This window comes from Rhamphochromis sp. 'chilingali', assembly GCF_963969265.1.
Source record: "Rhamphochromis sp. 'chilingali' genome assembly, chromosome: 19".
NCBI lineage: Eukaryota > Metazoa > Chordata > Actinopteri > Cichliformes > Cichlidae > Rhamphochromis > Rhamphochromis sp. 'chilingali'.
In genome coordinates, this window is record NC_137946.1 from 9,260,921 (window position 1) to 9,283,229 (window position 22,309).

A 22,309-nucleotide genomic window follows, 5' to 3' on the forward strand; every position below is an offset into this window, starting at 1 on the left:
TACCTATCTGTAAGGGACACCAGCCACCCTTCGGAGAAAGCTTATTTCTGCCGCTTGTATCCACGATCTCGTTCTTTTGGTCACTACCCAGAGCTCATGACAATAGGTGAGGGTAGGGACTTAGATCAACCGGTAAATTGAAAGCTTTGCTTTTACGCTTTTTAGCTCTCTCTTCACCACAACGTACTGGTACAGCGTTTGCATCAATGCAACTGAATCTGTCCATTCACCTCTGGCTCCTTTCTCCCTAACTCATGTACAAGAACCTGAGATACTTAAAAAAAAAAAAAACCCACATCTTACAGTAAAAGAAAAGAAAACTTGCCCTTTGCTTGTTTCCTTAATTAAACCTTATGAATATCAAAGGCTTTCAGTCTTAGTGGAGAAATTTAAAACTTCCAAGTTTTTACTTTTAATCCTGAGAGGAGTAAATATTGCTTCAGACACTTCCAAAGTAAAACAACAACAGCAACCCCCCCCCCCCCCCCCCCCCCAAAAAAAAACAAAACAAAAAACAAAACAAAAAACAACAAGACAAAAAATAACAAACCTAATTAGCTCAGGGCTGTATATGCTAATGAATGACACTGAAGGTAGGGTCGCCAAGGATGACCATCAATGAAATGCCCCTTTAAGGATTAAGATGTTACAGAGCATGCCAAGAGTTTATAGCTAAAACTGACTTGAGGGTTAATGATTGGTATTTGATGCTGCTTCTGTGACCATGCTCCTCTGACTCCAATCAATAGTCATGTTAATAAGCAGCACAAATACTTGACACACAGGCCCCTCTCAGTGCTGGTTGAATTGCTGTATTGATCCTTGCACTCCGATTTTAATTCTAGCATTTCTTACAAAAGAAGCAAACTGCACAAGGCATTGACCCTGGCTGAGGGTGGCTGATGAGGGAGGGAATTAAATTTGTTTTGTTGGCGTTCAGTGACCGCTGGTGCTCGTTTCAGATGGAAGTGCCACAACAAAGATGGAAAGATTTTCAACAAAAGCGAGTCTCGGCACTTTTGTAAAAACAAAAGTTCCACTCGTAAAATTCTTTGAAGAACGTAATCACGCGGTGTTTTAACAAGGTAATGTTTAGGCCATTCTTTGGATCGGGTCCCAGGCAGCACAAACGACAAAGGACACCGCAGATGTGTCACAGGGAAACGAGTCTGACTGAGGAATGGAAGCCAGCGGAGGCTTGCTGCCTTTAATCAACTTGAGATGAGGCAAAAGGAAACCTTCATCAGCCTTTGCTGTGGGTGAGTAAGTCAGGTCATAAAGAAGGCCAGTTTGATCTTGATGAGCTTTTCAGGGCTTTGGCGAGATGAGTTTTCATGGCGCCTTGCAATCCTGAGAGGAATGCTTTCAGGTGACACTAATTGCTCCTCCACCCAGCTAGCTGTCATAAAGGAAGAAGAAGTAGTCTGTCTGGCAGAAGGTGAAGTCGTCTCCCCCCCCCACACAACTCTTTTAGTGCCATGATGAGAGTGGGAGGGTAGAGATGCATGCTTGAAAATATGAAGAGTAATCAGTAATGCATGAATTTAAATCTATGCAAAAAATGCAGTGTAGCAAATAAACCGAGGTGTCAAGGCCTGAGAGAAAATGAAGCTGATTTATCAAAAAGAAAGAATCTCATCTAATGAAATGGCTTCTAATGTCTGAGTAACTGAGCAAATAGAACAAAAAACAAAACCCCAGCATCCACTGTTTAACTTATCACTAAGGTGGTTGCATTTGGTAAACTCAAGAGCCAGCTCAAATTAAACACAAGGGACAATGAGTGAGTTATTGTATGCAGCTTCTGGCTCCTGCACATTCTCATTAACATTCAGCATTTGCTTATTGGTAAGAATCCATTGTTTTAGACAGCAGGGCAAACAGGACATGGCCTTGACTGTTTTATGTAGAGGTGAATGTTCAATTAAGATAACGTTTTTATATAATGAGCACTACAACTCCTTTTTTTTTTTTTTTTTTTTTGCTTGCACAAATCTATCCAGAGATACACGAAAACTGCCAACTGGATGAGCCAAAAATTATTCAAATGGCAGTGGTTGTGATGGTGGTTGTGGTGGGGGAGGCACAAGCAAGGAAGCAAGGTAGACACATTTCTGGTATGTTCCAGTTTATAAGCCAGGGGATTTTATCATAGTAATTATGATACTGCAGCTGGTGAGTCCAGTGGCTGTTGATTTATTGCCCCCAGCGGCAGGGTCATTTAATTTCCATGTATAGCGGTATCATTTTGATTACATACAGCTCATTTCTGCATAAGCAATAGCTCCTGTGAGTCAGTGTAAATGTTCATTACTTTTTGCCACCAGATGTTTTCAACAATAAAATATCAGTGAGAGCAAGCCTCTGTGGACAGTTAACTCATTTTGCAGATAAATGAATAAATTAGTGAACAATGCCCATATCTCACGTGTATGAAGTCAGATTGGTTTGATATAGTGTCTATTTTAGGACACCAGGAGAAACATTTGGGTTTTGTCCAAACTGCATTTGTACTTTACATTTTTAAACATAAATATCAAAGTTTGAAATAACTCCTGGCTTTATAATATGGATTATTTAGTTTATATTTAGTATATTTATATTTAGTATTAGAGTTCATGCAATCACTGCATGAACTCTGTGTTTGGCTGTTTTCTGTTCAAATGTGATAACACCCCTACACACTGTTGACACACACAATAGTACAGTTCAAAGAAAGCTCCTTGTCCTACAGGGCTACACAGCAAGATCAAGGTGTTCAGTCCTACAAATATCATTGTCTTTTTGAACGTTATAATGGACATTTTCTTTCATAGTTAGTATTCCAAGTGCAATTCTAGGCCTCACAATTGTACTGTAGCCTTGCAGGATAGTGTGTTCATTACAGTGGTTTGATTGAAAAGACACAGGGTAGAGGAGAGGGGTGACCTTCTCTTCTCTAGTCCTCTCATTTTGATTTGTCTCTGGAAAAATATTGGACCAAGGGTTGGGAGAAAGATAATGCTACTAGAGAAAGTGCACCTTATCCAAGGTCGGTGTTGCATTTCTTTTATTGCCCTGAGCTTATTTCATGAAAAAAAGAAAGAAAAAAAGAAAAAGAAAGATATTCTGTCCTCTCTCAACATAATTCTGAAAATGGAACACCATACTGTATAGATGGCATCCTGTGATAATGATGTGGTTGGTGCAGAAGTGTGCTTGGTCAGCCAAATCCCTGGCCACACAAATGTGTCTGCTGAGGCAGGGATTCCAGCTAGGACTTACCATAATACTGCTCTCATTACAGTCCAGAGGAACACGCATGTGTGTGTGCTCTTCCACACACACACATACAAGTGTATGTGTGTGTGTGGTGTATGTGTGTGTGAGTGTGAGTGTGAGTGAGACAGTGAGTCCCTGTGGGCATTTGGCTGTAGCACTGGAGAAGATAAGGTAGTCTGATGTCTCCTGACATGGTCAATGATTCATAATTGAGGCAGGACAGCTGTTGCTGGGTGCACTGACAGGTCCCAGGGTGGATGACAGATGATAGGGCCCTCTGGGGCTGAGCTATCTATCAGTCCAAATGTTCTCTGTCCACTATCTGCTCACCTATCCTTCATAAGCCTCCCTGATATATGTAAACCAAGTAGTCACAGATCCGCAATCTTGTTCTGCTCACTGAATATGATAAGTTGTTGCAGTATCAAAGACTACTGTCGATACCGTATCCAAGGTGGACATCAAATAATTAAGAATCCAATTTACAATCAAATTATCTTCTGTGTTTCAGTGAATTCAAATGCTGTTTTTAAACAAAGCCACAAAAAGCTCTTAAGTGAATATTAAAAATGACAAAAATAAAATTTTTTAATATTTAATGTTCTGCACCATAGACAAAGCAACATTTATAAATCAGAGCTTTTCTAGCAGGTCCACCACAAGCCCATGATAGTGAGAGTAAGTATGCTACGAAAGTGTTTGTTTCATTGTGCTCTGGAAGCCACTATATGGATGTCTCCTCTGTTAAGACACTTTTATTGTGAGTTGCAATAAAGGTGTCACAGCAAGTGTTAATCTTTTTTTAAGGCATCAACATCAAACGTCTGAAAGCCAGGACAAAACACATTGGTGACAAAAAAATGATGCACTAAAGTAAACCAGTGGGATTATGTAATGTTTTACACTGTACAGTATATACTAGAGGGTTTTTTTCTCATTTCAGAAGGAAATTATTGTATTTATAGCACAGAAAGACTTCTTATCTCACAGAGTGAACTTTACATTTTGCATGTGCTTTTACCTGGAACAACTGTGCATCTGGGAATCGCCACTATCTGATTAGTAACTACAAATTAATTATAGTTTCCTCAATAACTGTAACTGCACAATTAAATGTACATAATAACACAATGCAGTTAAGATGACATCATTCACATCTGTTTTCTACGGCTCTCATTTGCTAAATTTGACAGGCTAAATTGCAATTCCACATTGACTACGTTTCAGTCTCATTCTTTGAATATATCAGTGTGACTGTTAAAATCAAGGAGAATTACTGCGCTCTCCTGTGAGCCTGTAGGGAGAATTATTAGGTTATAAAACAGTCAAATAACCTAAATAATCTGATTTCCAAAAACACTGTGCCCACAGCCTTGTCATTCTCATTAGCCTTGAGGAATTGAGAATCTGATTCTAAAGTCACGTTTCATTCTTTTATTACTCACTGTGACACTCCTATTTAAGGCACATGCAACTATGCAACTCCAAAAAAAAAAGCATCTTGGCATCTTTGACCTGATGACTGACTGCTTGTTGTGCACCTTGTATCCCAGAAAACCTTCAGAGATTGGGTTTAAATCTGGCATTGATTAAAAAAAATCAAATCAAAGTGGCTGATCTCATGGATAATTCCGGAAGAAGTCACCTCTAAGCTCAGGCTTGCAGCGTCCATCAGCCTCTCTGCAGTCATTGTCAGCACCTCCTCGACTGAGTGACAGTTTGTCTACGTGACCAAATTCATTTTGCTACCATCGTGTGACTAGTACTCATCTTGCCCACTGTCTCAGCTTTTCCAAGCTGCTGCACTAACAATCCTGCAACATAGCCTAGGGCAACCTTTTTTTTGCCTCGTGACATACCTGAAACCTAAGCCCACTACCTGTGACAGCATTCAGTTTCACATACTGTGCCGACCTCTTGAGTTTTATACATGGCTCGGAAAATGGGAAGATATTTCAGAAGACATTTATTTAAACATATGCAAACATAAATGAAAGTATATAAGGCAAAAGTTTAGAGTTACAGCAACAGTTCACAAAGTTTTACCAAGCTTAAGTTTGTGAACATCTCTTGTGTTGTTCTTCTTCTTGTGTTCTTGGCAGAACTTAGTCTTTTCTCATAGTTTTTCATAGTTTCTTGACAGCCACCTTTCCAGTAAGACTATTTCTAATGATGCTTTGACGAACAGTAGACTGATAAACCAAAGAACTAGTGTCAGATCATTGCTTAATTGTTTGTTGCTTAAAGATGTGACTTTCAGATACAGTTCATGCGCTCCCAATAGTTTTTCAGCCTGACACTCCTTTTATCCTCCACTTGTACAGTTTCCTTCGAATTTTTAAGGATACACTGGACACCAATGCCATATCTTTTGGCAATCACCTTGTTGGTGCAAAAATACAATGACACAAACTGTGTCATCTTTATTTTTTGTAGATTCAACTAAAGACATGGAAAAAAAATATATGTTTTTGCGACATGCTACTAATAACAAAGGTCCAAAAGATATAACCTGTGAGTGTCGCTTTGCTAGGTTGTCTATTATGTGTAGACACAAAACAGGTTCATCTACTGATTTTAGGTGCCTCCTTCATGCTTGAATAATTCATAGTTCAGTATTAAATGGCTTAACAATCAAACAAACTGTCTGTTTATTTACAGCAGTGGGTACAAACAGCAACGGGGTGTGAACATGAAACCGAAACCTAAACTGGGTAAACTAACAACACAAACCAGGAATGACGGTGCAGGGAGGTCCGGGGAAATACATACAGGGAGACCGAGGGGAAACAACACAGACGAACCAGCGATTACTAAGACAGAAAATACAACTTAAATACACTCAGAACACAGGGAGATTACACACAGGTGGGAGACACAGCTGGGAGTGATTAACATGACGAGACCAGGGAGGCAAACTGAAAACACTCACATAAGACGCAGACCTTCACAATAAAACAGGAACACACGGGGGGAACAGGGTAAACACCAATTAGAGAACAGAACCAAAATCGCGAAGAGAAAACACAAAACGCTGGGTCAAAAGGACCCAGGATCATGACACAAACAAACAAACACATTTCCTCTGAAAATGGTTGGGTGCAAAGACTTGACTGAATATGAAGGAAAAAGCAGCCAATGTTCGAAGAATAACTTTAAAAGATCTTTAGAAAGCCTGAAGAACTATTGTTCAAGACCACTTCAAAAACAAGAAAGACACGAGGAGTGGTTTAATTTTACAGATTACTGTATAGAATTACTTAAGATTATTTAGCTGCTTGGCCACCAACATCCTGTTGCGCTTCAGTTTTCTATGGCAGCGGTTTTCAGAGCAATGTCTCAGCGTACTCTACAACCTAAAGAAAACAGCAATTAGCTTTAGAACATAGTGAACCATTTATCAGACATTCACAGAGAGACTGGTCGAGACCAAAAATAGTGCTGAAAGGCAAGATTAGACTTGCATTTTCCAAGTGGTCAGAAAAAGAAACCTGGCTATAACTGATGTGCACAACATGATAAACAACAAATAGAAGACGCAGGAATTTATACAAGGGCAAACTGAGAACTAATAATGGGAGTGGAAACAGCTCTGGAACAAGAACAGGGGATGACAATCAACGCAACGAGATAGGCGAGAAAGTAAAACTAAATACAACACGAGAGAAAGCAAAAGGCAACAACTCTTATCTGGAAAACCAAGAGCTGACTAAAAATAAAAAGCCAATTTAAAAAAGTAGAAAAAAGTCAAATGATGATAGAAGAATATATATATACAGGACACAGGGGAGGGGAAGAAAATAACAAGCAAGGAACCAAATAATTACTAGGACTCTAAGGTAAGCTAGCAAGAACCAAACTTCAGCATGAATAATGCAAAACTCAAAGAACCATAAACTATGCAAAACTCAAACCCTGGCATCAAGACCCAGGGACCATGACAGACTAAACAATATGTGTGTCAGATGAGAAGAACAATGAATTATAAAATCCCATCAACCTACAATGACATAATCAGAATGTTCTAGCAAAACCCAGTGATGAATGTACCATCTTTTATTATCATATAGAATGATGATTAGGATCTGTTGTTGGATTTTTATTTTCCTTTTTGACTTCTGCCAATAATTAAATAAATGATGCTCCAAATGTCTTTACACAGACCGTTTTACTACATACAGTAGTCCTGATTCCTTTGCCAAATTTAGCTGCAGATTCTGAACCCAAGACATAAGGCGTTGCTAACAGACTATTCTGCAGGCAGGCAGAAAACATAGAAGAAGAAGAATTGTGCAACAAACCATTAGTGGAATGACTCAGATAGATTCTACTATTAGTCAAAAATATGTTTTCATCCCAGCTGCAGGTTATCAAAGAAATGAAAGCAAACATGTTTTCTGAGGGGGAATATTAAGGGTGAATACATATGCTCAAACTAGTACTGAAAATAATATGTATGCAATGTAACATTTGATAATGTGTTGGTCTAATAAGAGCCTTTGCAGTTCTGTTGGAAAATTGTTTTTTTTGTTTTGTGAAATTGCACCAGTGAGAGCTGTTGTTTAATCTTATTGCATGGGTGTGTTTTTTTAGGTGCTAAATGTGAGCGTGTTGGAAGGAGAGCAGGTGACCGTGGAGGATACAGGAGGTCAAGAACCCTTCATCCTTGCCAATGAGTCGGTCTTGATGACTGGCTTAGTGCTACGCAGCTGGAGCAACCAGATCTCTATCAGTCTCCGTAGTGAGAAACGCCGCAATTCAGCATATCTCCTACTCCATTACCAAGGTGAGCAGAAGCTATACATTACTAGCTTTGGTGCCACATCATTCAAACACGTTACATTAAACATGACAACAGCTTATTGTTAAGCAGCAGCTTTCTATCAGGTAATGCTTATCCTCAAGCAAAGATGGTGCAGAGCTGGTGAGAGGCTGCAAAATGGTTGACTAATTGCATTTAAAATTGCTCTATTTCAAAACACTATCTGTTGACCTTCAGCTGGGCAATGATGTGTATGTGCCTTTTCCATTTAAATTTTTTCATTTGCCATTTCACGGATCACATTTGTAAAGAATCATTAAGTGTAATAAAGTAGTATCTGGTGTGTCAGCCGCAAATCCTGTCAGTAGAAATAGTTACTGTGTTGTTGGTGAATATAATGACCTATAATTTCCAACCTCTCCCTCGCTTATTTTGTGTGTGACATTGATCTTCTATGTCTGTAACAATGTCTGTTTATCTTAGCAATCACACAAAGTGGCCGCCAATTACATGCCCCATCGATTTGAGCTGACGGTGGTCGCTGGTGGACAGTTCATTCTACCACATTACTGTGGTACTTTCATCAGCTAGAAAATGAAAGGGGCCATCAGAACTGTGCGGCTGATGTGAGATAAATCAGCCCATCGCTGTTGGATGTTTGAATATCACTGTGAGGTCAGGCCGAATGATGACAGTGAAGGGTCACCACAGAACATACAGGGTGATGTATAGCTGGGAACACATGGTGATAAACAGTTGAAATATATATGAGTATTATTTTATATCAGTTGGTACACTTTTCACCTTTACCTGTCCCATTTGGATTTTGCATTGTTTAAACACCTCAAACTCAATTGAAGTAATGCAATGCAAATGCAAAAGTACAAAAAATAACATTGAATACATAATGTACTCTATAATATACAGGACATCCTTAAGTGAATAGCATACCTCCACCTTGGCATTGAAATTATGCATGCTGTATTTGCTGTAAAAAACAAACAATAAATTTCTATATTATCCTATATTGCACCAAAATAAGTCAACATTTTGCTGTGCTTCTCAGTTTTAACATTAGCAGGGCATTTTTTCCCAAAATTCCTGCCCACTATGAAAACAATTTAACATAATAGGCTTCCGTGTTATACTTCTTTGCCAACAATGTGTCAAAAAAATGATCACACATGCAGCCTTGTCCGTCTAAAAACCTGTTTGGTTTGAAAGTTGATGGAACAAATTCAGCTACATTAATGAGAAAAATAGCAGGAGCAGATTTCATGAAGATTAGACATATCGGAGTCACGGAAGATATTTCAATTTGTGTTCTTCTGCTTTGCAAGCGGGGTATCTTCTTGTCCTTTACAATGGACTGTGAGAAATGTAATTGGACAAGCGTGGAGAAGCAGATAGAACTGTGGAGAGACGCATCTCAGCTCGTCTGTAATTAATATTTGCTACAGCACGAGCTTGTGATGGCAGACTGATGTATCTGTCTATAACAAGAGCAGTTTGACACTTGGAAAATAACTTAGTGTTTTTTACTGTTTATGTTAAGAGAACATAAAGTGTGGGAATGAAGAGGGGCTTACCACTCTCCTCATATGTTCTTATCAGCGTCTTTTTCTCAATACCCCCACATATGTTTGTGATCTTATCTAGAATTGAAAGTATAGTTAATAATATCATCTTAAGAGAATGTATGTCTCGATTGTTCAAATATTCTCCTTAAAAACTGATTTTGTTAAAAAAGGAAAAATCCGAAAAAATACTTACAGTTAGGGATTTTTCTTTTACTTTTTCTAATGCACAGATTAGCCATTACATGAAACCCGGTGACAGATGAAGTGAATATGATCTGATGTGATTGAGCAATCTGAATGAGCATCAATGACATGCTGTGGATCAAGCCCAAATCCATGGAGATTCCGGCCCACAAACCCACAGAACGCAAAAGAGCTTCTGCCAGTGCTGTGTGCCAGACTCTGCATGATGCCGGCGTAGGTTTCATTGCCATGCTGCAGTGAGTTAGAGCTGCTTTGGAGGCACAACAGGGAACGCTATATGACGTTAGAGGTTTTAATTTCAGTGTTTGATTGAAATTATTTACAACCTCTTAGCATTGAGATGATGATATAATAATTGTATGGTGAGCTAGGAGTTTTTAGCTGTATGAAGTAATCCATGCTGCTGATGGCAGCGGTGTTTCACAGTAATTATTCATTGTTTTTAACTTAAAACCTGCAACGACAAGAGATGTGGTCAGAGGACCCCTGCCGCTGGTAGCAATCCAGCACATGCCACCTGTTCTAAGTAGCATTGATAAGATTCTTGTCTCTAGTTCAAAGTTATTGCTTTTTAATAGCCTTTATTGAGTAAATGGCCATTTCGATTGAGGCTTTAACCAAACCACATAAATATCAATAGGCTATATCACTGCGGAACTATCGTCTGGCTTTGTACAAGTGAGGCACTTTACCAGAGACAACACTATTGATGTTTCTATAAAAGGTAATGCTTTGATGCACAGCCAGGTCATGTGGCTTAGATATATATTGACAGCCACACTCTCCCACATGTCGCCTACAAGCCGAGCGACTGATGTTATATCTGTATATTAAACCAATAACTGACTATAAAGATGACTAATCATTGCCATGGAATCTTCGCTTCTTGCACATTTTACTCTAAATGTCAGTGTAACACACAATGGATAATATTTTCCAAATATCGTGCCATTATATATAATAACAATCTACACTACATTCATTATCTGTGTTGTGTTTTCTGTCACCTCATTTCATTATCTGCTGCCATTTTTGATCCTATTCCAGCTCTCCACCTGAAGGGATTCAGGCAACGCATACAGGAGTGTAAGCGTTTATTAGAGCTAAATTGAAATGCATTTTATTTGTTTGGCCAAATACACTGTGGGTAACTGACTATTACTAGCTTCCTCAGCTCATCTATTGTGCCCTAGTCAACAACATTTGTCCATCATTGGTTGAAGAGCAGCATTCTCAATTTGAAGTACTCAGGCAGATGAAAAATGTGCATACAGCTGAATGAGGCTCATTAATGGAAGGAATGTGTGAGTGCATGCAGGTGTCGCATCAGGCGTTCTTTTGGGAAATGTTTACTTTCTTTAAATGTTTTCGAAGGTTGATCTTAAGTAAATGTCGATAGAGGACGGCAGAACGGGGAACTCATTATTGGATCCCAAATACACATTTAGAGTTCCACATTTGAAATTCAAGTTTGTTTTTTGTTTTTTGTGCCAACATGTAGGTGTGAAAGGGCAGGAAGCAAAATAAAAAGCATACTTTATATTCAATAAAGACAGTACAAATCCACAGCTTGTGCACAGAGAAAGAGAATAAAAGAGAGAGTGAGTGAGGAAAGAATGGCAAGAATGTTTTTTTGTAATACTGACAAAAATAAAAATAAAATAAAAGACAAATAAAAATAAAAAAAGACAATTAGCATGTGCCCATGTTCCTTATGGTTATATATTGCTTGCGACAAGGTACAGTGTAAAAATCCAGAAGTGTTTTGAGCTACTTTTCCTCTTCTATTTTTAATATTTACTAAAGTGACATTTTATTCCATATAGTGTGGCATTTTTGTCAGGAACGCTTCATTTTGACATCATCCATTGTAATATCTGCCGATCAGGCATAGCATTATGAGCACTGACAATAGTAACACTGATTATCGCTTCATCATGTCACCTGTTAGTGAGTGGGATATATTAGGGAGCAAGTGAATATTTTGTCCTCAAGGTTGATGTGTTAGGAACAGGAAAAATGGGTGAGTGTAAGTATTTAAGTCTGAAAAGGGCTAAATTGTGAGGGCTAGACGAACTCAAAAGTGGTCCAAAGAAGGAACAGTGGTGAACCAGGTCCTGGGTACTGATAGGGTCATGGAATACAACATGATCCGATCTAACATAAGTAGTAGTTGAAACTGCTGAAAAACTTAATGCTAGTTCTGATAGAAAGGTGTCAGAATACTGACAGAAGTGCATCCCAATTTGTTGTGTACGGGGCTGAATAGCTGCAAACCAGTCAACGCTGATCCCAGTCCGCTGTTGACAGTGTCAACAAATGGGAACTTGATCATCATGGGGCGATCGTGGCTCGAGAGTTGGGAGTTCGCCTTGTAATCGGAAGGTTGCCGGTTCGAGCCCCGGCTCCGACAGTCTCGACCGTTGTGCCCTTGGGCAAGACACTTGACCCGTTGCCTACTGGTGGTGGTCAGAGGGCCCGGTGGCGCCAGTGTCCGGCAGCCTCGCCTTTGTCAGTGCGCCCCAGGGTGGTTGTGGCTACAAGCTTAGTAGCTTGCCATCACCAGTGTGTGAATGGGTGGGTGACTGGATGTGTAAAGCGCTTTGGGGTCCTTAGGGACTAGTAAAGCACTATACAAATACAGGCCATTTACCATTTACCATCAGAGCTTGACTATGGAGCAATGGAAGAAGGTGGCCTAGTCTGATGAATCACATTACCTTGGGAACCCCTGACACCTGGATGCACTATGGGAAGAAGTCAGTGGAGGCAGTGTGATGCTCTGAGTAACGTTCTGCTAGTAAACCTAGTAAACCTTGGGTCATCCACATGGATGTTACTTTAACACGTGCCACCTGCCTACTCACTGTTGTAGACCATGTACACCCTATCATGGAAAAGGTACTCCTTGATGGGTGTGGCCTCTTTCAGCAGGATATTGTGCCCTGCCAAGAACAAAAAATGGTTCAGCACAGCAATGAGTCTGAGATTTTGACCGCCAAATTCCCTAGTTCTCAATCAAGTTACGCACCTGTGGGATTTGCTGGACAAACAAGAGGGTCCACCTCGCAACTTTAAGGATCTGCTCAGCTACATCTCAGACTCAATAGGCCTCTGTTAGCAGGAGTTAAATGCCAAAGGTCATGAAAGCATAATTACAAAAGACTGAACATGACTTGTTTGGAAGGCTTGCCAGCAGAAAGCCTCTTTTCTCTAAAAGACCATGGTAACATGGCATAGGACTGCAAAGCTGCATCTGAACAATCACAAAATTTCTGGAATAATGTCCTTCAGGCAAACGAGACCAAAGTGGAGATGTTTGGCTATAAACCAACATATTCTAGAGTCATCTATCTAGCATTTAAAACTTGGCTTAAATCCTGTGACGTAACAGGACAATGATCCTACGCAACGCAACAAATGCCCACAAACCTCGATGTACTGAAGCAATGTTGTAAAAGACAGTGGGCCAATTCCTCCACAACAAAGTGAGAGACTGATAAAGTCATTCAGAAAATGGTTACATCAAGTAGTTGGTGATAAAGATGACTCTACAAGCTATTCAGTTGTTGGGTGTACTCAGTTTGTCACCTACACTGCCTCTGCATTTTGGCATCACTTTTGTTAAAAAAAAAATACTGAGCCAGTGTAATATTTATGTCTTTTTGTTCATCAGAGTTTGAGTTTTCCCTGGGTGAGAGTCTGCATTATTTTTTACCACAATCGTACAGTAAATCTGTGGTATTTAAAAGGTAATAAACAATATTTTAATGAGAGAATTTGAATATTCTAATGATACTTTTGCAACTAGCTTATGCATGTACTGTACTACTGTGGGTTTACATGAGTATTACTATGACTATGACTATTTCCTCCCCACTACAAGAAAACAATAACTAAAGACATACGCTTCACATCTGTTTCCTGTGGCTCTACAGCACCATCAGCTAATCTTCCTGGCTGTCTGCACTGTGGATCTATTATTTCTAATGGTGAAACAATCAGACTTTATGGCCCAGCACCACATCTACTGGAATGGAGGCAGCACGTAATTTAATACTTCAGGAATTGGCTCCACAATTTTTGCCTCTGGCTCTCCCACTGCATGCTCAATAGGGATGTAAATGCTGCTATGATAATGGCAATAACTAGGTTCATTGGAGCTAGTGATAAACTATGAATGGAATGGATGACCCAGGGGCAGTGTACCTCGTCCCTGTGGCTCACTGATTTACTGCAACGCAAAGGCCGGTTTCATTATGGTAGAAACCAGTGGCTTGTGTAAAAGAAACACATAAGTCAGTAGTTTCACAAACCTTTATGGCCGTTATGCATTTAGGGCTGTTTTCCCTCGAGTTCAAGTTCAAAGATTGATAGAATGACTTTTTTTTTTTGAATAGACAATTTAGCTTCAAGGTAATGGTAGAAAACATCACTAAAGTGATGTTTTTTCATGTCCAAATGACTTGGTTGAAATGAAAGCGCTTCAAATCCAACCTGCTGCATATTGTCTAATCTGTTTGCACTGTTTAACCTCCACTTGCCCTGCTTTTGTGGAGGTGGGCCAACAACCCTGTCTATGAAGTGTGTGCTATTGCTTTATACATGTGGCTACTGCTCTAGTACTAAACACACCATGTTAAGATGCCAGTCTTGTAGCTCTTTTATTGAGGATCCTGTATCTGTGCTTTTTTGTATTTGAACCAAATTAGACTCGATATATTGAAGATAAACCCATTTCTTGATGTAAACGTACTTTTTTGATGTTACGTAGCCATTTGTGAAATCATGCAAATATATATTAAAATTATGAGTGTTATACAATTCACTTAACTGTGAGCAAGCTACCTTTACCATATATTATCATTATTATTAATTTTGGCCATTGTGCTGTAATTTAAGACTTTAAGGCTGCAAATATGATTTCAGCAAGACAGTTTTAACAAACACATGACTACCAGCTGCCCTTTGCTTTGTTATCGTTGCCTGTTAGCATTTGTTTAGCTTTTGCATCCGCTCCATTAAGCTAAAGCATGTTATACAAGGCTTCTAGCTTTCTGTACTTCTGCAGTCTCACAATCACACTGTTATTGTAGCACAAGCCATAGTGCGTCCAATTATATTCTGTTGTTCACACATTTCCAGAAGTTTAAAAGTTTTAGTCTGGCCATTAAAGTGCCTACACTAATGAGGTAGAACAGTGTGGTTATTAGACAGGAAGAGAAGGTTGTTTAATAGCTTCCATTAAAGACTTGGTTAGCTTACTTCATTATCAAAGTGAACTCCATGCCGTCCTACACCATTTATTTAAAAAGGGAACAGGACAACAATGCATAGCAAGTCTGGGAACATTGATCTTACCCCGCTGCAATCGCAACTCTTTGACAACCACTATAGAGGCTATTCCTCAGCCTAACGTTACAGACCCACTATGATGTTCATCCGACCAACCATGCATCCATTTGTCAAAGTATCTGCAGCAACTATACACCAAACCACACAGTGATGATAATTACTCTAGTGCCAAGAACATGTCTCTGTACATTTGCATACTGTTTGTACTGGTAAACTACAATTAAAAGATGTAGTGTATATAAACAAATCTGAAGGCTGGTTCTAATAACTTCTTTAATTGCATGTTGAAGAGAAACAGGAAGACAGAGACAGATTCATTTGCACAAATTCACAATCATTTTGGATTTAAATATTTATGGGTCTTCAGCAGTGGTTTGGAGGAGAGACAACTTGGTCAACAATGAATACACAATGCAGAACATAGAGGATTATGTTGTGCAGCCAGTTAACATTGTTGGCAGTTTGGTCCAGGACTGGATTGTGCTCAGACAAATAAAAGGCTGAAAAACCCTGGAAAATGATTTTTCTAAATGCTAAATTAAAAAAAATAAATAAAAATAACTTAGACCAAGCATGTCCTTTCCCAAAATGATGCATTTAGTTATTTGTGCTGTGATTTCACAGCTGCTAATGGTGAAATCAGTTACATTAAAATGCAATTACTGGTGTTATAGTATAAACATGCTTTGTCTCTCTGTCTCTCTTTCCTATCACTACTGTATAACATACTGAACTTTATAAATCGATACATTGCAACAAAAATGATCAAATTATAATGTATTCATAAGAGCACTTTCATTTCCCTTTCCCTCTATTTTTGACTCCTTCCTCTGCAGCCTTTGTGCTGAGTTGTGCATTCCCCAAAGAGCCTGCTGGTGGAGAGGTTTCAGTGACGCACCTGCATCCCGGCGGAGAAGCCTATTTCAATTGTTTCACTGGATACAAGTTGCAGGGTCCAAAAATGCTCACCTGTCGTAATGCAACCACGCCTTACTGGAGTGGAAAAGAACCCCGATGTGTCGGTAAGGCAAATTCGTTTTCTGGATAGGCAAGTTTCAGGGCAACAAGATCCCCCCACCCACCCAACTGATACTCTAACAATAAAACTGCAAAGAATGTAATTAAACTAAATGAAATCTAAACGCTATAACAGTGGGTTATGGGCTTATCCCTTCAGCTTAATTGGAATGTTGGGTGATTTGGTTTGATATTTAATTTTGCTTTGTAAACTAAATTACCTTCAGGCTCGTTGCCTGACAGTGAGTGTGAATATGTTCAAGTAGTTAACATTGACTGCCAGGCTTTCAAAGCAAACATCTAAGTATTGCTATTAATTTTAATAATTATTTAATTATTCTTATATTTGAGAGTTAAAAGAAAAAAGAGTTAAGGAAAATAATTTGCAAAGTGAAACTCGCAATTTTAAAGACACAAGCCTGTTTCTCTTCAGCTTTCTCTGAGAGAACAGGTGATTTTGATTAACAGAGCCTTTCACCGTGTTGTCTCCTACTGAGTCACACTCGGAGGGCAAATGAGCGTGTTTGCATGTGATTAGCAACACAGGGAGCTGTTCTTTGGAGACGGGGCAAAATAAGGCCATTCGACCTGGCTGCCTTAATTAGAACTGGGCCACATGACTCTCCTTCTCCTGCTGGTAAAAACTCATCTGCTAGTTCCAGCCTTTCACCGCGCCTGCCTGCAGCTGTTCTAAACTGATAGTGTTACTGCCGCTGTTTTGCTTTTACCTTCACAAACAATCAGGCACTCTTAGACCCAGGTGTAGCTCAGCCACAGTCCACTGCATATCGATGCAATCTGTGCTCAGACAGGGACTTTTCTCCAAAATCCCCCTACCACAGTTCGAATCATTACTTTTTTTTCATCAAGTTTTTACTTCCTACTCTTTGTCCTTTTTTCTTTTCTTTTCTTTTCTTTTTCTTTTCATACAGCATCCTGTGGGGGAATGATAAAAAATGCCACATATGGCCGCATCGTCTCTCCTGGTTTTCCTGGCAACTACAGCAACAATCTGACCTGCCACTGGGTTCTGGAGGCACCTGAAGCCCACCGGCTTCACGTTCACTTTGAAAAGGTGGCTTTGGCAGAAGATGATGACAGGTAGTTTATGTATGCTGTTAAAATCAAAACACACATTGAGAATAAATGTGAGCATAGTGTGGAAATGTGAGTTGCGTCGAGCTTTGAACTCTGAATAACAGTATTCCTGCAGATGGAGGATTAAAATTCTCGAGGGCTATAAATGACCAAAATCTTTAGGGAGTGACAGATGAATTTGAAAGGACCTTTTATCATGATAATCCTTTAAGTGTGCTCTGTCAGGCAAATGAATTGAGGGGACCAGAAGGTAGTGAGAGGTAGGAGACTGCAATTGCATTATGTATCCTTCTGTAACCACTGATCCATATGGCAATTGTCATGCATGCCCATTCACCTCATTACAAGGTGTAGAATGTTATCACAAAGTTATTACAGCTGCAGCTGGAACAATGAGCAGGTCTCGGGTACCTTGTAATTTCTTTCTTTAACATCTATTTTAATCCCATCAGCGCTCTCTCCCTGTTTTCTTTTTTTAGGTTGCTAATAAAAAATGGCAACAACATAGACTCTCCCCCTGTGTATGACTCCTATGAAGTTGAATACTTGCCAAATGAGGGAGTGCTCAGTACCGGACGTTATCTGTTTGTGGAGTTCACCACAGACGGGACGATGACCTCCACCGGCGCAGCCATAAGATACGAAGGCAAGCTGATGAGGCAGAATGCAGAGTTTGCTAATAATATCTTGCACCATCCTTGTCACTTATGTTCAATGTCATACACTCTGTCTGCAGCTTTTGCGAAAGGGATGTGCTACGAGCCCTTTGTGAAGTACGGGAACTTCAGCAGCAGCGATTCCACCTACAGTGTGGGCGCAGTGGTCGAATTCTCATGTGACCCTGGCTACACACTGGAGCAAGGCTCTGTGGTGATTGAGTGTGTGGATGCACAAAACCCTCAGTGGAATGAGACCGAGCCAGCTTGTAGGGGTGAGTTAACAGATGTCATGATTGCAGGGCATAAAAAAAATAAAATAAAAGTGCTTCCACTGGAGAAGAACTTGGAGCAATATCAGATTGACCCGAGGATCCGAAGCTTTCATTGTCTGCTTGATCACTGCAGGAGTTAGTTTTTCTAATATTAAATACCAGTGACAGTTAACTATATCTTCCTAAGCTGCTTTCCTCTGATCCGTGATAAATTTTCTCTCAAAACTGTAACAACGATTTACTTTGAAATGTGCGCTCGCAGGGCAGATTTTCGAAGTGCTCGAGATTAAAGGCGCACAATAGCTGGCCTAAGATGAGAACTGCCACAGTTCACAGGCGACGCATCACATTTAATAGCGGCCCAACCCTGAGCCCTTCCCTTCCCCTCTCTGTTTCACTCCTCCCACATGCACATACACACAAACATGACATGCTGACCTTAGTCTTGGTCTTTAAAGCCGTCATGGTTATTCTGCAACAGAGTGAAATTGAAAAGCTCTCCAGTAAAGCTAGCTATAAGAAAATTTAATTTCTGCTCGTATGGGTCATGGTCACCAAGTGGTTCAGTGTCAGTTTGCAGTTTTGCGAGGATCACACCAAGATGCTTGCACAGCACCTGATTTCAGCTGTATTTTATTAAGCACTAAGATCACGGGCATAATCTAGCTAGACAAAATTATCTATGTACCAACATATATTTTGAGTGAATTGATTTCTAATTTGCATCTTACTTTCCTGTATCTTCAAATCTTTTACAATTGGTTTTTTCAGCCTGTACTGTTTGTGTGTTGCAGCTGTGTGCAGCGGGGAGATCACAGACTCTGCTGGTGTTGTGTTGTCTCCTAATTGGCCCGAGGCTTACGACAAGGGGCAGGACTGCATCTGGGGTATCCATGTGGAAGAGGACAAGCGGATCATGCTTGACATCCAAGTGTAAGAGACTGCACCCAGGTGTAAGACTAGAAATCACTCAGGGAGGTCAGAGAGGATGTCAGGCTCCAGATATAAACACACACACCCCTCTTGGTTATTTTCCCATCCTTTGTCTCATCTACGCAGACACACTACAAAATGCGAACAGGAAAGTGTTTCTGTGGTTGCAGTCACTAATTAGATTTTTTTTTCAACATCCCCTACATTAAGAATTCTGTGTTGCTTCCAGCTCGCTCTCTGACCAGATTAGCCAGTAAGCCTTCCTGTTCTCACTTCCCTGGTGTCTGCCTCAGAGTTGGCTTTGAAATGAATCTGCTCTGGCAGTCAACTACTCTGAGCCACTTATTCAGCCTACCCAACTGTAATTCAGCACAAATGCACAGAGATGTCAAAACAGACAGATGCGCACACAAAATCCAGGCACACTGTTTCACCTTCACCAATCACTCATGCACAAATGTCCCCTGAATGCACACACATTTTGATTCAGTCTACACTAGTAATTGATCTTAACTGAAGTGAAAATAATCGCACAACCTTTTCTTTATGGTACGTGGAGCCTTTCTCAAAAACAAAAAACTCCGCAAAATTATATATCTTGTGCCACTGTCTTGTTATCTTTTATGGATTTATCCCTTTGCTTTGGTTGAATGATTTCCACAATATTGCCTTGCACATGCAGCCTATCGTAAGCACCAAAACTACATCATAAGTGATTCCTGTTGTTGCCTGAAGCACTTGCAAACAAGAGGGCACAGAGAGGTTAAAAATAAACCAATGGGAATACTGCCTGAGGTTGTAAAAAAAAAAAAAGTCGCTGACAAATCTCAACCAGTGGCAATTGCTAGCTGTTGGTCAGAGTGGTCAATTGTGCATGCGTGCATGAATTTGTTCCCTTCACTTTTCATATTTCCCATATTCATAATTCTTTCTGAACAGTGTAATAAAATTAGGACATAATTATGAAATGAAGTCTGAGGCTGTACAGACAGATTGCAAGCTGTCCTTAATAGACAACCTCCAGAACAAATCAAATCACCATCATTACTACAAATCTACCATAGTGAACAGCAGCCAGAGGCGGCAATCATGAAGCTTTTTCACTGATTTAAATCACTCCATCATTTCAGTTAAGACATTCATGGTCACTTTTGTGGATGCATAGGGAACAGTGCTCGCTAGTTTAACATTCAGCACTAATGCACCATCTTCAATTCATTATTGTACATCCCGTGCATTAAGTCGGTAGCGGTATAACTGACGTTTGGTCAGTTGCTCAGCATTTTATTATTTGAGCTATTTAAATTTAGATTTTTTCTTATGTGGAATTTGTTTTACATATGTTTTTAATCAGGCAGTAACACAATGTGAAACATAATAAAGCCAAGAATGTGGCTCTGAGTTCCTGGTGAAGAAAGCTCCACCACTGAAAATGATTAAGTCTAGGCATAGTCATCATATGGCATTCTTATATCTGTGTATCTGAATTGTGCTACTTTGTTATCAGAGTGAGGTGGTCACAATCTACAACCAGTACTGTACTCAGGAGTGGTTCTGTTGCTATAAACTGGGACTTGACTAAACTAGAGAGTGTAAAATATACTGATAAAAATAAACTAACCTGTTCATATTTAATGTACACTAGAACAACAGTAGATATAGTAACAAATACTGTGTTCCACTGCAATGCTCATTCATCTTTTAAAAGTTGCTGAACTAAGCATAAAGATACAGATTAATATCGCCCAGCTGTGTCGTACTGAACATTTGTGTGGGCGGGGATTATTTCTGCTCATGCCCAGTTTTGTATGCTGCTGAGTGGTCTAAATACGCATCATTTCCCAAACTATATCTGTCCGGCACTGAGATATGAGCCGTCACTCAAATATGAGCCGCAGATCAAAAGGGAATAAAAGCATTAGAGGAGACCAATACAAAACAATGTCTGAACACAGCACTGAGCTTTATGTGACCCTGCATGCCACTGTGATCTTTAGATAGAGATTAAGACCCAGTGATTAATCTCTGTTATTAAAAGTCAACCAGTGCACCTAGGGTAATAAAATAAAGATCAGAGAGGATTTTTTATTTTTTTTATCACGCAGAAGTAAACAAGTTTGATTAGAGGTAAACTGATTTTCATTCAGTGCCCTCTTTTTAAATTGCACCATGCTCAAATTTCTTTTAATCCTGGCCACATGAGACTGTTCACTGTAAATTAATGGTGGTGTGGCCGGCTTTAGTTTATCTCAGGGTTGGTCATGTGTAGCTTTCCTGGCACTTGAAACCCACAGCTTGTCTGATCCCTGCGGACCCCACCATTACCTTCAAGTCTGGTCCACTCTGCTTGAGAAAAAGCATTCCTTTAGGCTCGGCCAACATGTAATTTGCATCAACGTGTGTTTGTGTGCATGCGTTTAGCATGTTAAAGTGACAAAAGGCTCTTGTGGATAAGAGTCGTCTCATTATAAGGGTGGGCACACACTTTTCTGCAGTAATGAGAATGTTTTCTGTGTTATCATTCATCACTGTGCCAGTGCTGGCAATTACAGAGGAGCAATGTGCATAATGAGGACTGATTAATTAATTTAGGCCAAACAGGAGGGCCGACTCCTTGCTAATTAGCATGGAGCATGGCTCCAGCAAGAGCCAGACACAAGGGGTTACAGCTGATATCCCCACCTGTGGAATATAGCTAGGTAAGTGGTCCGCGTGTGCTTTAGCATTGAGCGTATTGTATCTGGAAGTGTGTTTCACCAGACAAAATGATCACAAAGTCTCTTTAACAGTGCTAATGTTTCAGTTTAGTGAGCAGGACTGGAGACTTTGCAGCTTGAACTTACTGGTTTTTAGAGTCCTCTTGTGGTGACTCTATACATGACATGCAACCTGGACGTCAGCTTATGCTGTGATTATGTAGGTGCCTATTTTTTATGTTATTTGAACTGAGCAGAACAATTTAAATGTCAAATATGTATGAAAAAGATGTTAGAAGGTTGCTTTTGAAAGTATGGTACCGTGAGCTATTTCCATTCTGTTAGAGTTAATAGAGATTTGCTGTGTTCTTTAAACTTGACTGGTCAGTGAAGGTGACAGAATGCCTACAGGCTTGTAGAAAACAACTGTCATTCCCTCATCTGCAGAACTGAGCCGGTGGCATTGGTATGC

The 22,309-nt window shown here is 39.9% G+C and overlaps 1 protein-coding gene across 2 annotated transcripts in view; it reads left to right on the plus strand.

The window, feature by feature from the left end:
• Positions 1-22,309, plus strand: part of LOC308386752 (seizure protein 6 homolog) — a 102,328-nt gene that overhangs the window by 59,887 nt on the left and 20,132 nt on the right. For both annotated transcript variants that reach the window (XM_080866511.1, XM_080866512.1), the window contains exons 4-9: positions 7,855-8,047; positions 15,999-16,184; positions 17,112-17,280; positions 17,757-17,923; positions 18,014-18,208; positions 19,003-19,141. In XM_080866511.1, coding sequence (XP_080722637.1) covers positions 7,855-8,047; positions 15,999-16,184; positions 17,112-17,280; positions 17,757-17,923; positions 18,014-18,208; positions 19,003-19,141 — 1,049 coding nt within the window. The remainder of the gene's footprint in view (positions 1-7,854; positions 8,048-15,998; positions 16,185-17,111; positions 17,281-17,756; positions 17,924-18,013; positions 18,209-19,002; positions 19,142-22,309) is intronic.